General features: G+C 36.7%; 1 protein-coding gene across 3 annotated transcripts in view; it reads left to right on the forward strand.

Annotated features, from left to right (window-relative positions):
• Positions 1 to 2202: 2202 nt before the first annotated feature.
• Positions 2203 to 13919, forward strand: part of LOC121872699 (cytokine receptor-like factor 3) — a 34881-nt gene continuing 23164 nt past the window's right edge. Inside the window, exons 1-4 of one of the 3 annotated variants that reach the window (XM_042375697.1) lie at positions 2203 to 2335; positions 8717 to 8890; positions 12191 to 12310; positions 13022 to 13191. In XM_042375697.1, coding sequence (XP_042231631.1) covers positions 8717 to 8890; positions 12191 to 12310; positions 13022 to 13191 — 464 coding nt within the window. In that variant the 5' untranslated portion in view covers positions 2203 to 2335. Of the gene's footprint in view, positions 2336 to 8702; positions 8891 to 12190; positions 12311 to 13021; positions 13192 to 13919 lie in introns of all 3 variants that reach the window. The other 2 variants (XM_042375696.1, XM_042375698.1) reach the window with 2 other exon arrangements.

Below are 13919 nucleotides of genomic sequence, written 5' to 3' on the forward strand. Positions count from 1 at the left end.
TTGTTCAAGAAGAATGGTCAGAATGAATCTCAATGGAGAGACAGAGCTTATATACCCAGCAGCAGCCGCTATGAGTCATGTTGGGAAAACCCGAGAAGTCGCCGGTCACTAGTTCCGTTGCTAAGATACGGTAACATCTGGTTGGTTGCTAGGGAAGGCGGTAGCAGGTGGTGGCTGTGGCTACGCAGTTGTAGGGGAGACGTCCACTACAAGATCATGAACCTTCATTTTAGAACGGTTGTGTCAAAAATGTATGGTTCTCGTAAAATGATATATAACGGTTTTTAAATGTATTATGTAAATGCATTGCAAAAATAAGTTTGGATATATTCTGAGTGAAATCAACTTCTTGGTCTCCTCGAGAGAAAACTTTTTTCCCCAAGGCATTTTGTTGGGTGGGGAGAGCAAACACAGGGATAGTGACGTCACTGTGTGGGGTCCCCGCGTACATTTCAATGTGATCTATTTTTGGCGTTACCGCTAACGCGTGAATGGAATCCTAGTTTTAAGAGAGATTTGGGTAGTCCACTGGCGTAGCACCAGAAAAGTTTTTTCCGAAAAAATATCTCCTTCTCTTGGAAAATATGATGTGCGCGTGATAAGCCTACTCCATGAAGCGGTACAGTTTTCAGCCATGTGAGGCAGGGTGGTATTGAATCGCAGGGTCCTTGCCGTATAGTGGGTCCGTCTAGCTGGCCTCTAACCGTAAACTCGTCCTTCGTGTTTTCAATATAAAGTTGTTGTAATCAGGGGTACCTAGTGACAGGGTAGGATCCCGCTTCCTCTATCAACGAATAAATATTGAAATTGTTGTTGTAATCATGTATTTTTTTCATTCTTTTATGCAGGTAAGTATGATATAAAATGTTCCAAAATGCCTTGTTCGTTGTAACACATTGTGTTTTCTCTTGTGAATTGTTTTATTTCATTTAGTGATACAGTAATGAATTTGTTCTGGTTTTGTATAACACGATTGTTGCAGGTGTATTATGATATACGTGTTCCTCGCACTTAATGGATTCTTTGTATTACTTGTAAACTGTTATACTTGATGAGATAGATGATTGACAAACAGTATCTACAGTATGCCACGCTCATTTGACGATAAATTTGTCCCTCCCCTTGTCACCAACACTTCTTTTAGTTAGTGGGACCTTAATATTACCCACTACCTAGCGGAAAGGTGATTCAGCTTCACAAACGAATTCACTCACCTCCCGAAGAAGCGTTTAAAAAGGATTATTAATTTTCACAGGGAGTTTCAGGACGGTGGGGCTCCTCCCATACAAGATCTTGGAAATTTGCAAAATCAAATCTCGACCACTTCATTTGTTCTAAACTTTGCTACTTAACAGAGAAATTAGATAATTTCATTTGTGATTCCCTTCTATGTTGGTCTTCATATTTGGAAATTATAATATCAGATTGGAAAAGTACAGCAATGAAATCCAACGCACATTAAAATAAACTCATTTTAAAACAATTACACTTTCTATACCTAATGAAATCCTCTTCACCTTTTTTACGGGCACACAACGGGTCTGTGGGAGATGTAAGTGTGCATTGAAGCAGTACTGTTATTATAAAATTATGTTTATTTTTAATGTGTTTTTTTATTTCGAAGTTGACATTGGAGTTACTGAGCTCTCCAGGTACCCGAGTGAACATGCTTGGTGGGTGCCTGAAGGTTTGAAGTGCGGGGGGAAATAGACAATTAATACTAACAAGTAGGCATGGTGAAGAGGTGGTAATGATGATACCTCTTGAAATGCTAACGGTTTAAAATTATATTTCATCGAGACAGAACGTTGCCTGCCAGTGTATAAAACACATGTGAACATTACATTCAGTGGTGAAAAAAGAGACACACCTCTGGCATGTCACTTACAGGTGGATTGCATTGGCAGGGAAGCAGTTAAGTACCACTGTATTATGTAATACATTTATGAGTTATATAAAAGTGGGAGTAATTAAAGAGAGCTGTGCTAATGATAAGTGTAAACGTATGTATCATTTGAACTTAATTCGGCGACAAATTTCAATTAGAGTGAATATGAAGGTGATTTCATTAGGACTCGATAATTTTTGGGGGGTATTGTGGAAAAGTTAGATGTCCATTTTACTCGAGTTTGAAGTTGACTTATCAAAGTTAGAGCTCCAAACTGGTTGACTGTGGAAGAGATTTATTAGAAATATTTAAAAGGGAATTAAATTTGAGAGGTGGGAGTGGAAGGGCCCGTATCTCAGCCGGGTGCCAGTCAGTGGTAAACAGTGTCCAGGTGACTGCTGTACAACCTTCATGAAAACTTCCTATATAAAACAAGACCCATAAGAGGTAACTGATAAACCCCACTTATACAAATAACTGATGCCTATTATCCAACACATAACTGGTAAACATTAGATAATAAGTAGACTGGTAAGCTTCAGTTAGTGAGGTAAGTGTATTAACGTCAGGTAAACAGTTAATTGAGATGAAGGATAAAGGGTAAAGTACTCTAGTTAGTGAAACAAAGAGCACGAGGGTTTGGTAAAATGAAGTGTTGTTGGTTATTGTTCTATAAGTAAAGATTGAGTTAGGGAGTCATGAGGGTCACCTTTACTTTAGAATGTCACAGAACAATGTTGTCTACTGTTCTTATTCTCATTTGAATTTCTTGAGTAAAGCTCCAGACAGTACAAAAATACTTGTATGAACATTAACAGAAGATAACACATAAAGTATTAATAATATTTCTTCCAAACTCGTCTTACATGTGTGTGTTACTTTCTGTCAAGTGAAATTATAGTTTGGATACAGGTATAGGCAAGGGATATATCGGTACTTTTATTATTTTAAATACTTTGCAGTGATTCTCATGATCATCTTGTTGTAATGCAAATAAGCAACATTGATAAAATAGTTGTTTAAGCTATATTCTGCTAAGCTATTGTTCTGACAACTGTTTCTTAAAGATTAATGTTTGGATGTTATGGTACACTGTGGGCAGCTTTGATGTTGTAAATGGGAACAGTTAGTTGGCTGTACCTTACTGCCTTCAGCTCACTAGCAAAATTAAAAAAAAAAATTGAAGTACATCTGATTTTGGCAGGAATGGATTACTTACCAAGGTTAGTATTTGGTAGTGACCATGCAGGGAACATTATATTGATTCTTATACAGTAGTGTATTGGGAGATTGAGGAAAACATTCTTTACTCTACACCGTTTCCATCAGAAATTTATTTTTCAAGTAATTTTACTTTTTTTTTTTTACTTAAAACACATGGATATACTGGACATTGTTAACTTCTTACTCAGCCAATCAGTGGAAGCGTTGCTGTCATGTGAAGTTCAACCTGAACCTTACTAGTCCGGCAGGCTTGGGACCAGACCGGTGTCGGTAATACAGTACAGGAGCAGATGGCTAACACCAGAAGGAGTTGTTCGGTTTCCTTAATTTTTTCCACAAATGTTCTTTGGATGATAGTAAATAATAAAATTAATTATTGACCTTAAATATCCCTAAAAAAAATCTGACGTGTTGGTGCGTGTTGTCATCCACTCGTGGTTGTTTCCGTGCAACAACCGACCCGCTCGGTCCAAGCGTACTCTCACGACCACAAAAAAATTGAAATTACAACATGACGCTTCAAGAAAACTGCTTTCATTGGTACCACATTTAAAAGTAAGTACGTTCTGCTTAATATGGTAGGGCAAGGAGGTGGCAATATTGCAGTACACAGCAACCACAGAATTCTGGAAATTCACGACGCTCAGTCGATAGAACTATTTTTTATGATGATTTTCTTAAATTACATTCGGTTAAGTAACATTTTTTTGCATCAGATTCTTTGGTTGCTGTAATCTGCAATTTTACCTTAGGTTTGGTATGTTTCTTTAGTTGGTTAAGTCAGGTTCTATTAGGTTCTGTGCATTGTCATATTGTTTTTGTCACTTGCCATCGTCCAAAGAACATTTGTGGAAAGAATTAACAAAAACAAACAATGCGTTTTGGTGTTAGTCATCTGCTCCAGGATTACCAAATGAAAAATATTGTGTATATTCTATTAATAGATCTTATGTAAGCATATTTTGGAGTAAATTTTAGGCAAATAAAGCTAAATATCGAAGCACCAATCACTAGAAGTGAGCTGTGGCAGGTGTAAACAATGTTGATTATCGCGGGCTAAGCTGGACAAGCAGCAGTTTTGCAATCTAAAATCAAGGGCACCAGATACAAATTGTGCTGAACCATTGAAGCTGCCGACTATCGGATCCCGAACTTCTGAGATTCAACCTGTACAGAGCTCGTGCACTTACCTCGTTTTGGTCGGAAATTTATATTTTTGGAGGTATTTCAATTTCAGGTTTGGTTTCTTTATATTCCTTTGTTTTTTCTTTTGTATTATTGGTTTAGGTCAAGACCTTGTAGTTTCTTTGGTTAGGTAAGGTTAGACATATACAGTCTCATTCAAGATTCTTCAAACACTGTTGGAGACAGCTGGCAACTCAAGGCCGTTTGTTTACTGTAGTACGTAGTAAAAATTATGAATGAATGTAAAAGTTATCGGTGATTGGTTACTTAGTTCCCCGTTGCTTAATGGTTGGGCTTTGACATGCATTCATAATTTTTACTACTTACTATAGTAAACAAACGGCCTCGAGTTGCCAGCTGTCTCCAACAGTGTTCGAAGAAACTTGAACGAGACTGTATGTATACCTGTTGTCTCGTTAGGGTTGTCATAATCATTTGTCCGTTGTGTCATATTGTCTAGCAAAACAATTTACAGATACATTTTGTAGTGATTGTACATATTGTAGGTGATTTCACTGTAAAACGATAATGTTTTCTTAACTCAAGAAATTTACAAAAAGTGTATGAGAAATATACTGTATACTAAATGTCACATAATATCACTTTTACACTTTTTTATGGTACAGTACGGTGTCTTTTGTCTCCAGAAAGGTCTCCAAGATACAGTACTGTACACCTGCCATGTCCACCATGTTCCTTGTGGATATCGGCATTGGTTCTTTTCATAGATTTTTTTTTTTTAGAATATAATACAAATTATAACTAGTATTTTAGAAAGTTTAGGTTTGGTTTGCTAATATACATGAAGTATGTACTAAATATTGCTACATTCTATAATTTATGATTCATAAAAGGAACCAGTACTAACCTGCCTAACTAATCCTTATGTACCAAACCTAACTTAATCTAACCTTACCAAAATACCACCTAACCAAATCAAAACAAATTTAATGAATTTTTGTTTTTTATCCATTGTATAATACTGTACTGTACCTACATACACTCATTATAATAAAGATACAGTACCTGTAATACAATACAGTATGGAGTTGGATGTAGGTTGGCAGCAGTGTATCTGTTGAAACATATTAGCTGCTTGTCAATATTTGAACGGTTTCATGAGGTAAGAAAGTATTTATGTTTTATGGTGAAATGTCTTACAGTTGGTACCTAAGGTGTATAACTCGTCTAGTCTATGACAGGTAATTGGAGAAGACCATGGGTTTTGTAAAAGCATTTTATCAATGTTCCTCAGTTCACCCTTGCGTTTCTTCCTCTTCCAACACATATTTCCATTCTAGACATGAAAACTGGCACCAGAAAAAGCCTGTAAAGTTTCTGAGTAGTAACTAGTAAGACGGCTCTTCTGCATCATTTGTATTGTTACATAATTTTTTTTTTTTTTTTTTTTCATTCATGCACTCTTGGATATAAATTAGGTAGTGTGTTGTAAAGGATCCTCCTGGAAATAAGCACCTTACAGCTTTGTCAGCTATCCTTGGTTGGTTTATTCGGCTGGTGAGTTGTTTGTCTCACTTGGTTAGATATATACTGTACTATATATATATACAGTATATATATATATATATCATTATCCCAATAAAGCACGCTGACTTCTACATATAATCAACACCTCACCCCGCCAGGATTCGAACCCACCATTAGAGGTTCACAGCTCCATAAGCTCGTTGAACAGGCTTTGTGTGAAATATAACAGTCTAGGACTGCTTTTAGTGTCCTGGTGGCCCAGAGGTAGCGTTCCCCGGTCACAATTATAAGATCGTGGGTTTGAATCCTGGCGGGGTGAGGTGTTGATTATATGTAGAAGTCCTCGTGCTTTATTTCATACACTTTTTATCGAATCACCTGGAGTCTACCAAAATGTCAGTTTTTTCTGCCATGTTCTTAAGATGTCTGCATATTTGTGACACTGAATTTATATAATGAATTCAAACACATTCGTTCCATTGCACAAAAAGTTGGGTACCCTTCTGTGTTTGTTGATCGTTGTTTTAAAAGGGCTAAAAAAGCCTTTCATTCCTCTCAAACCAGGCAAATTCCTACACTTAAGAATATTTTGACTGCCCTATCGTAATGAATTTGTCCCGTTAGTTTGGTCCCTCAAACTACTAAATATTAATGCTGTTTTCAAGTATGAGTCAACCATTACCAATACATTAATAAAAAATAGCCCAAGTTTGAATGTAAATGGAAGTGTTTATTGTATTCCATGTAGCAAATGTAATGGTAATTATGTAGGACAGACAGGAAAAACATTGCAGCTCCAAATCAGACAACATAAGTACAATATCAGAACAGCATCTGAAAGCAGTGCCCTGTTCGTTCGTGTTAAGAATAATAATCCCATTGCTTGGGAAAAAAGCTTAGAAGTATTCAAATCATCTTGTGTCACAGAAAGACTTCTGGTTGAAGCTAGTTTAATTAGGGAATTAAAATCAGTAAACCTTAGTGATGGTCAGTTCAAAACTGATAATATGTTACATAAATTTATTTGTCAGTGGCCCAAGGTTAAAAATGCTTTGAAAACCTTTGATCTAGATGTATGATAGTTATTTTGTGTCCCTTATTTTTGACCTGACCTGACTAGTCACGTCACCCCCCTTCTCTTAAGCTCCTCTACGTGTGTGTTGGTGTGTGGATTAGTGGATGACATCATTATGACCTGACCTCATGTTTAATAGGGTCACCCTGTATATTTAAGCCTCTCTCTGTCCATGTAATCCAGTTGCCTCTGAAGATGTCTTGAATAAAGACGAAAGCTAAGGTGCTCCGTTGTTTCCCTTTTCCCGTGTGATTTTATCAATATATATATATACTGTGTATATATATATATATATATATATATATATATATATATATATATATATATATATATATATATATATATATATATATATATATATATATATATATATATATATATATATATATATATATATATATATATATATATATATATATATATATATATATATATAACATTAGATTACAGTACAGCAATTCACTAACAATGGGTGTGGATATGTTGTTGGTAAATATAACTGAAGGGAAAGTAAAACAGGATCCCTTTTAAAAGCAATTTTGTGATAGGTTTTAGAATTAAGCAACCATTAATGGTTTATACAGTACTGTTGTAATTTGTTTGAACAACTACAGTACAGTGGTCCCTCAGTTAACGAACGGTTCAGTTAATGAAATTTGGTTAGCGAATTACCTTCCATAAGAATCTTCAATTCGGTTAACGAACAAAAATCAGATTAACAAAATCCTTACGAACATCACGTTTTGTTGTGAGCATCAGCTGATGGGCTAGTCTGCCAATTCAGTAATCTGTTCTATGTTTACATTCGTTTCCAATGGAGTAAATATCAATAAAGTTGTGCTCTTTAATATTTTTGCATGTTTTATAGTAAAATTATTAGTCATTTTAACATTTATTTAATATATTGATAATGTATGCAGTACAGGGAACTAGTTTGTTGTTCGCCCATCAGATGCGTGAGTCGGTCACAAGGCATCAGTTGGGCTTTGAAAACGGTGGAGAGAGCATCTATTTTGTTGGTGTCTTGAATATTTTTGCTTTTTTCATTGAAATTATTGGTCATTCTGAACTTTAGTTATCATATTGATAATATATAGTGCAGTGCAGTGTTGATTAAAAGAAAATAATCTTGAATTACACCTAGTGAACTTAAAGTTTTATTGGTGAAATGACGGCATCAAGCATGGGTCCCCTGAAACGTGATTTCTCCTCCATCCCCACTTCCTTCTCTTCTTCCTTCTCCTCCACCCCCACTTCTAATTCCCATCATCATCATCAACCTGGAACTTTCTACATACACACCTCAAAGTAAGTGTACGTTACTGCATTTTTTTTATTTATTTTTTTTATACTTTTTATATACTTTTTGGTGAGCTGGAACCAATTACCCAATCTCCCATTGAAACAATGGATTCGGTTAACGAATGACCTTCTGGAACGAATTGTGTTAGTTAACCGAGGGACCACTGTACTGTGTTAATGTAATTAACCCATTTCTATAAATACTTCTGCCTATAAGACGGGCTAATACAGGGGTGGGTTAGGTTAGCTTTAGGAGGTTTAATCATCAAGTGAAATAAACTGGCGGCTAATCTTTACATGATTCAAGTATTCTTCACAAAATATTACATATATTGTAATGCAAGTTTCCTTCAGAATTCTTGATTATTTACTTGTCTCTTTTATCTTGCTAACCTATACACTACTATACTGTACTCTGTGGTTATAGGCTGAGGTTACAGAGCTGGATTTAGGTCCTGAAATCTCAGAGCTAAGGCTTAGTATATGCAGGAATCCTAACTTTAAAACAAAATGATCTTATCTGTATTGTGGTCAGTATAGTGATGTATCTCTAGATGGCAGAGTTAGAAGAAAAAGCAAGCAGCACAAGTGAGCGTCTACGAGAGGAATATCGCAGACACGTGCAGACACAGATTTCTCATGATCTCGTGGATACAATCGCCACATTGGAGCAACACCAAGAGCACCTACTGCAGTTGTGCGAACAGCTTAAACTGGCCAAGAAACAGGTAGAGAACAACAAATACTGTACTGTACTGTATTGCTTTCCTGTTTTTGTTTCATTTTACACTGGTAATGACTGAGCAAATCTTTTATCGTAATGTTAAAGAGACCTAATTTCCTCTATGAATTTGTCCTTGGTAGGTAATAAGGGAAATATACCTATTGTAATTTTAGAAGTGATTTACAGTAACTTTTATCTCACTTCCCTAAGAGGTCATCACACAGGTTGGCACTGACAGAAGAGCCTTCTGTCTGCACTCTTACTGTATATAACTTTGTTATTTATTATTATTTTATTTTATTTGTTTATTTATTTATTTTTTCCTTCACTATTCCCTTTAAACCCTACTCTATTCTTTCCATCATGTATTGATCCATTTCTCCCTCCTAGGACTCATACTAGCTGCTTCAACCTGACAACCAGTTCATCACCTGTCCTGGCATCCATCTGAAGTGTCCATAACACTTTTTTTTTTCTTTGTCATCTGTGTGATACTTCCTGGGTAGTACACATGTGTATTCTCAGAAGGGCAAGATAATTGACAGGTGACCCATAATTGACTAATACACCATGAATAAAAAAAAAACTACTTCATGGTTTCGGTGTTTAAAAAGAGATGAGTGTATGCCCTTCTAACATACAATAACTCAAAGTTGGGTTAAAAGTTTTAAATTATACTATTCCATCCTCCATCATTTATCTTTACAGTGATTCCTGGTGCCTCTCATCACTATTCCTTTTACAGTACAGTATTATTATTATTATTATTATTATTATTAGGTACTCCCCGACTTACGACCGACTCGACTTACGTCCACCCGCACTTACGACTGCCTCAGTCGTACCAAAATGTGGTCAAATTATGTATTTTTGAGTCCCAAAGTCAGTACACAGACAAAATTTTCATCTGTAATTCACTTTCAAATGGCTGGCAAGCTTAAAAGTGAGTGTTTTGTGGTGCTGAGAAGAAAAGGAGACCCATATTTTCAATTTTCTATGTGTTATTTAAGCATTTCCGACTTAAAACCTGGATGTCGGTCCCTAACCCCGTCGTAAGTCGGGGAGTACCTGTATTATATTTATTGTATTATGCTGCTAGGGTAAGAGCAAGAATAAATACTATTAACATGAAACAAGAACAGACTACAAGCTAGGTGGTACTTTACACCCTTGAGAAGAAAATAAAAATCTTTGTTTAGTATATCCCTACTGAACATTTCATCAAAGACACTTATTGATGATGATACACTGTAAGTCTCTTTTTGCATAATCTTGTTTTCCATATTGGCCTTCAGTATCAACTTTCTTGCCTCCCATTTTTATTTTTTGATGTTACAGTATATGGCTCAGTCTTCAGCAAGTAACATTCCCTTTAAGTGTTTACATCCTGTAAAGTAACGTACTGCAGCAGGATGTGAGACCCGACTCATTACTGTCACTGTAACATCATTGTTTTATACGATAAGAGTATCTTGAGATTTTTCTGGACTAGTTTACATTTCCGACTTTCAGGTGGCCCAAGGTCATTACTGAGATTTATATAAATTTGATGAGAAAAATTACATAGGGTAGTTAGGTAATGGCTGTGTCTGAGGACCCAGGCAGTCCCCAGACCTGTAAATTTTCAGGATCTTCAAAATTTTTTCCAAAAAAGCCTTGTATCTCAGCCCCTTGTGGTTTCAGTGAGTAGAACTTAGGGCTTAAACACTATTTAAAAAGATTTGTAAACTGGATCAGTCTTTTTATCAACAATATCTTGGAGATAATTTGTGAACTCTTATCCATCACTTTAAAAGTTTATTTTGCTTTATTTCTTTTATTTTTTTACCAGACTTCACCCAAACCTTTTCAAATCTCCAACTACAACCTTTATACCTCTTTCCATTCTAAGGGAGGTGTATGCACCTAATGCAACACACGTACACCTATAGCTCAACTCACGGATCTTGAATCTTCTCTTTATGATGTCATCTGGCTCAAAATATCTCGACCAACTATGATTATTTTCTTTGTTTCCTATACTGTTCTCCCAATTCTACCAGCAATTTGGAACTCTTTGACTATCTCACTTCTTGCCATGAGTCATTGCTATCCACACACCCCAACACCGAGATCCTCTACGTAGGGGACTTCAATGTACATCACAGAGAGTGGCTTGACTCTGCAAGGGATGACCCAGGTGGAGCTGAGGCACTCATTTTTTCCTTATTTAATGATCTGGAACAAATAATTAAACACCCTACACGTTCTCCTGGTCGACACGATCAACTTACAAACATTCTTGACCTTTGTTTTACCTCTAACCCCTCACACTATTTATACTCAATTTCTGCCCCCTTAGGGTCTTCTGATCACAATCTCATTTCTATTCAATCAAACCGGGCATGACCACCTCCCCCATCCCCCTCTAAACGCCATCTATGGCACTATCGGAGGGCAAACTGGCAATCCTTGTGAGAATTCTTCTCTCACTTTCCTTGGGATGAATATTACTCTTCCATTCGGGATGCCTTGGTATGTGATGGGTTATACAGGGTGGTATGAGTGCATATATCCCATCTACCAAAACTTTCATGGTAGGGCCAAGCGGAATTTTATAAAAAGAAAGACCGTTGTCCTGACTAACTCTTCCTCTACTAAATCCTTCTGGTCCTTAACCAAAAACGTCTGTAATAACTTCTGCACTCCCTCTTTTCCTCCTCTCTTCTGACCTGACAACTCTATAGCCAACTCTCCCCCTGATAAAGCCAATCTCTTTGGCACCTTATTCTCGTCTAATTCCACCTTAGACAATTTCAATTCTATCCCTCTTATGGTTTCTCTCTCCTCCTTTAGTTGACATTATTTCTTCCCTTTCTGTTTGCCGCAATGTTGCTTCACTCTCTCTCTTTTACAGTTACTTCAACGGGCAATGGTTGGTGGATTTGGCATCCTGTGTACCGCCGGCAAGGCCGTGGGCTCGTAATGCACGTCTTGCCCGCGCTGCCCACCGTTTCTCTGTGGATGTCAGTCACACTAGAATAACCCATTATAGTACATCCTTCTTTCTTCACACATCCTTTTTTGTGTGTTTCCATACTCAAACAAACTGTCTCACTTCAAAAAAATGGTTTTCCAGTATCTTCGTGGTGTAGATTAATATAATCTTTTCTTTTCTTTTTTTAATTTCTTTTGCTCCTATTTTTTCGCCCCCTAGGCCCCGTTGTGGTTCGATGACCTGTGCCAGGGTGGGCTATTCCCCGTAAAAAAAAAAAATCGCCAATGCTTTTTGTATATATGTTTACAGCTTGAGTTTTCTTCTCAGGTGACAAACAGTTCATCGGACACAAAGGCAACAATCAACACAGTGTTTGACAGTTTTATTGCTGCTGTGAATGAAAGTGTAAATAAGAGGCGCCAAAACCTCTTGGATGAAGTGCAGGAGGTAAGCAAGCCTGAAACTGAAATGGATAATCTTTCAAGAGGATAGTGAATGTAAAATATTTTTTTACAAAGGGGTAGTAAATATAATTAACATATTGTCTTGCAAAACAGGTTGGTTAAGTGAAAAATATTTTCTAACATAGGGGTTGTAAGTTTAAATTTTTTTTTTACAAAGATGTGAATGTAAATTATTATTATAAATGCAATTTAGTCTTTACATTGTCCAGATTTGCCCTCTTTTAGATCACTTTATAAATGTTCCACTTGTAATGTACAGAACAAGTCTACAAGTCATCACATGTTTTATTTATGTATCTGATTTGACTCGGTGAATCCATTCTTTTTATGAGTCGACATTGTACTTACCCCATAATGATATGACTCCTGAAAGGTTACCAGGATGCCATTTCATTATTTTCACCATTAAATGCATAACCTGTGCCATGAACTGGCTGTGAAAAGTCCACATTTAAGGATATACTATGGGTATTGTGGCTTAAATCTCACGTGAAGGAATTAAGAGAAAATATTGACAAAATACTGAACTGCAAACTGCATGAATAGAAATGACGTAGGGTTCACATATGTCTTGAAAAATAGTATTTGAAGGTGTTGCAGGTATTATTGTACCAAAGTGTTGCAGCAGTAATGAGTCTTAGTAACTATAATGCTTCTTGGCAATCATGACTCACTATTTGTCTCCCTGGTGTAGGTTGAAGAAGAGGCCCGTGGCCCCTTAGACCAGTGTGGGTGTGTGTTGGAGACTCGGGTAAGGGAAGCTGCAGAGAGAATAGAGCAGGGAAAGCGACTTCAGAAACATGGAGGTGTCATGGCTAAGGACACAGTTATTAGATTTCAGGAGGAGGCAGCAGCTATGACCAGGTACAGTAGAGGACAATGTTGCTCGTCAAATACTTACTGTAAGTTGAAGAGTTTGAGATGTTGAATTTAGCTTTTGTCATTTAACCATTTTTGAAGTTCATAAAAAGCTTTGTTGTTTAAGATGACAAAACTTTTCATCTCCTCTAAATGGTTACAGTACTGAGTTTGTACAGTCACCAACAAAAGTCCTGTTGCCTCTGCTGCTCCACAAATCCGAGATTCTGGCTCATGAACCCAAAGCAGTAGACGCTGATACATTTTTCTGTTCATAAATGCTTCCAATTCATGATTCTGAATCCCGGGGTTTGTGGAGCAGCAGAAGATGCGACAGGACTTTTGTATGCAACTGTACAGGAGTAATTAACAGGTCACCAAGTCACCAAACTGAGAGAAAATACAGTATTGTATGTGGAAGGAAATGACAGACAGTTGAAATATTAACCAAAGAAATTCTGTAAGTCTTTGAAAAGAAAAAAGTGGAATGTTAAAATTGCAAAATAAAGATACAGTGGCCTCGTTAATCTAACTCAATCCGTTCCAGAAGGTCGTTAATTAACCGAAACGTTCGTTAACGAAACCATTGTTTCAATGGGTTTTTGGGTAATTGGTTCCAGCTCACCGAAAATTTCCTAAATTCAACAAAAATGGTAGAAAAGTTCACTTACTTTGAGGTGTGTATGTAGAAGGCTCCTGGATGATGATGATGATGATGGGATTTAGAATGGGGG

Source organism: Homarus americanus, unplaced genomic scaffold (assembly GCF_018991925.1).
Source record: "Homarus americanus isolate GMGI-L3 unplaced genomic scaffold, GMGI_Hamer_2.0 scaffold39155, whole genome shotgun sequence".
Classification (NCBI taxonomy): domain Eukaryota; kingdom Metazoa; phylum Arthropoda; class Malacostraca; order Decapoda; family Nephropidae; genus Homarus; species Homarus americanus.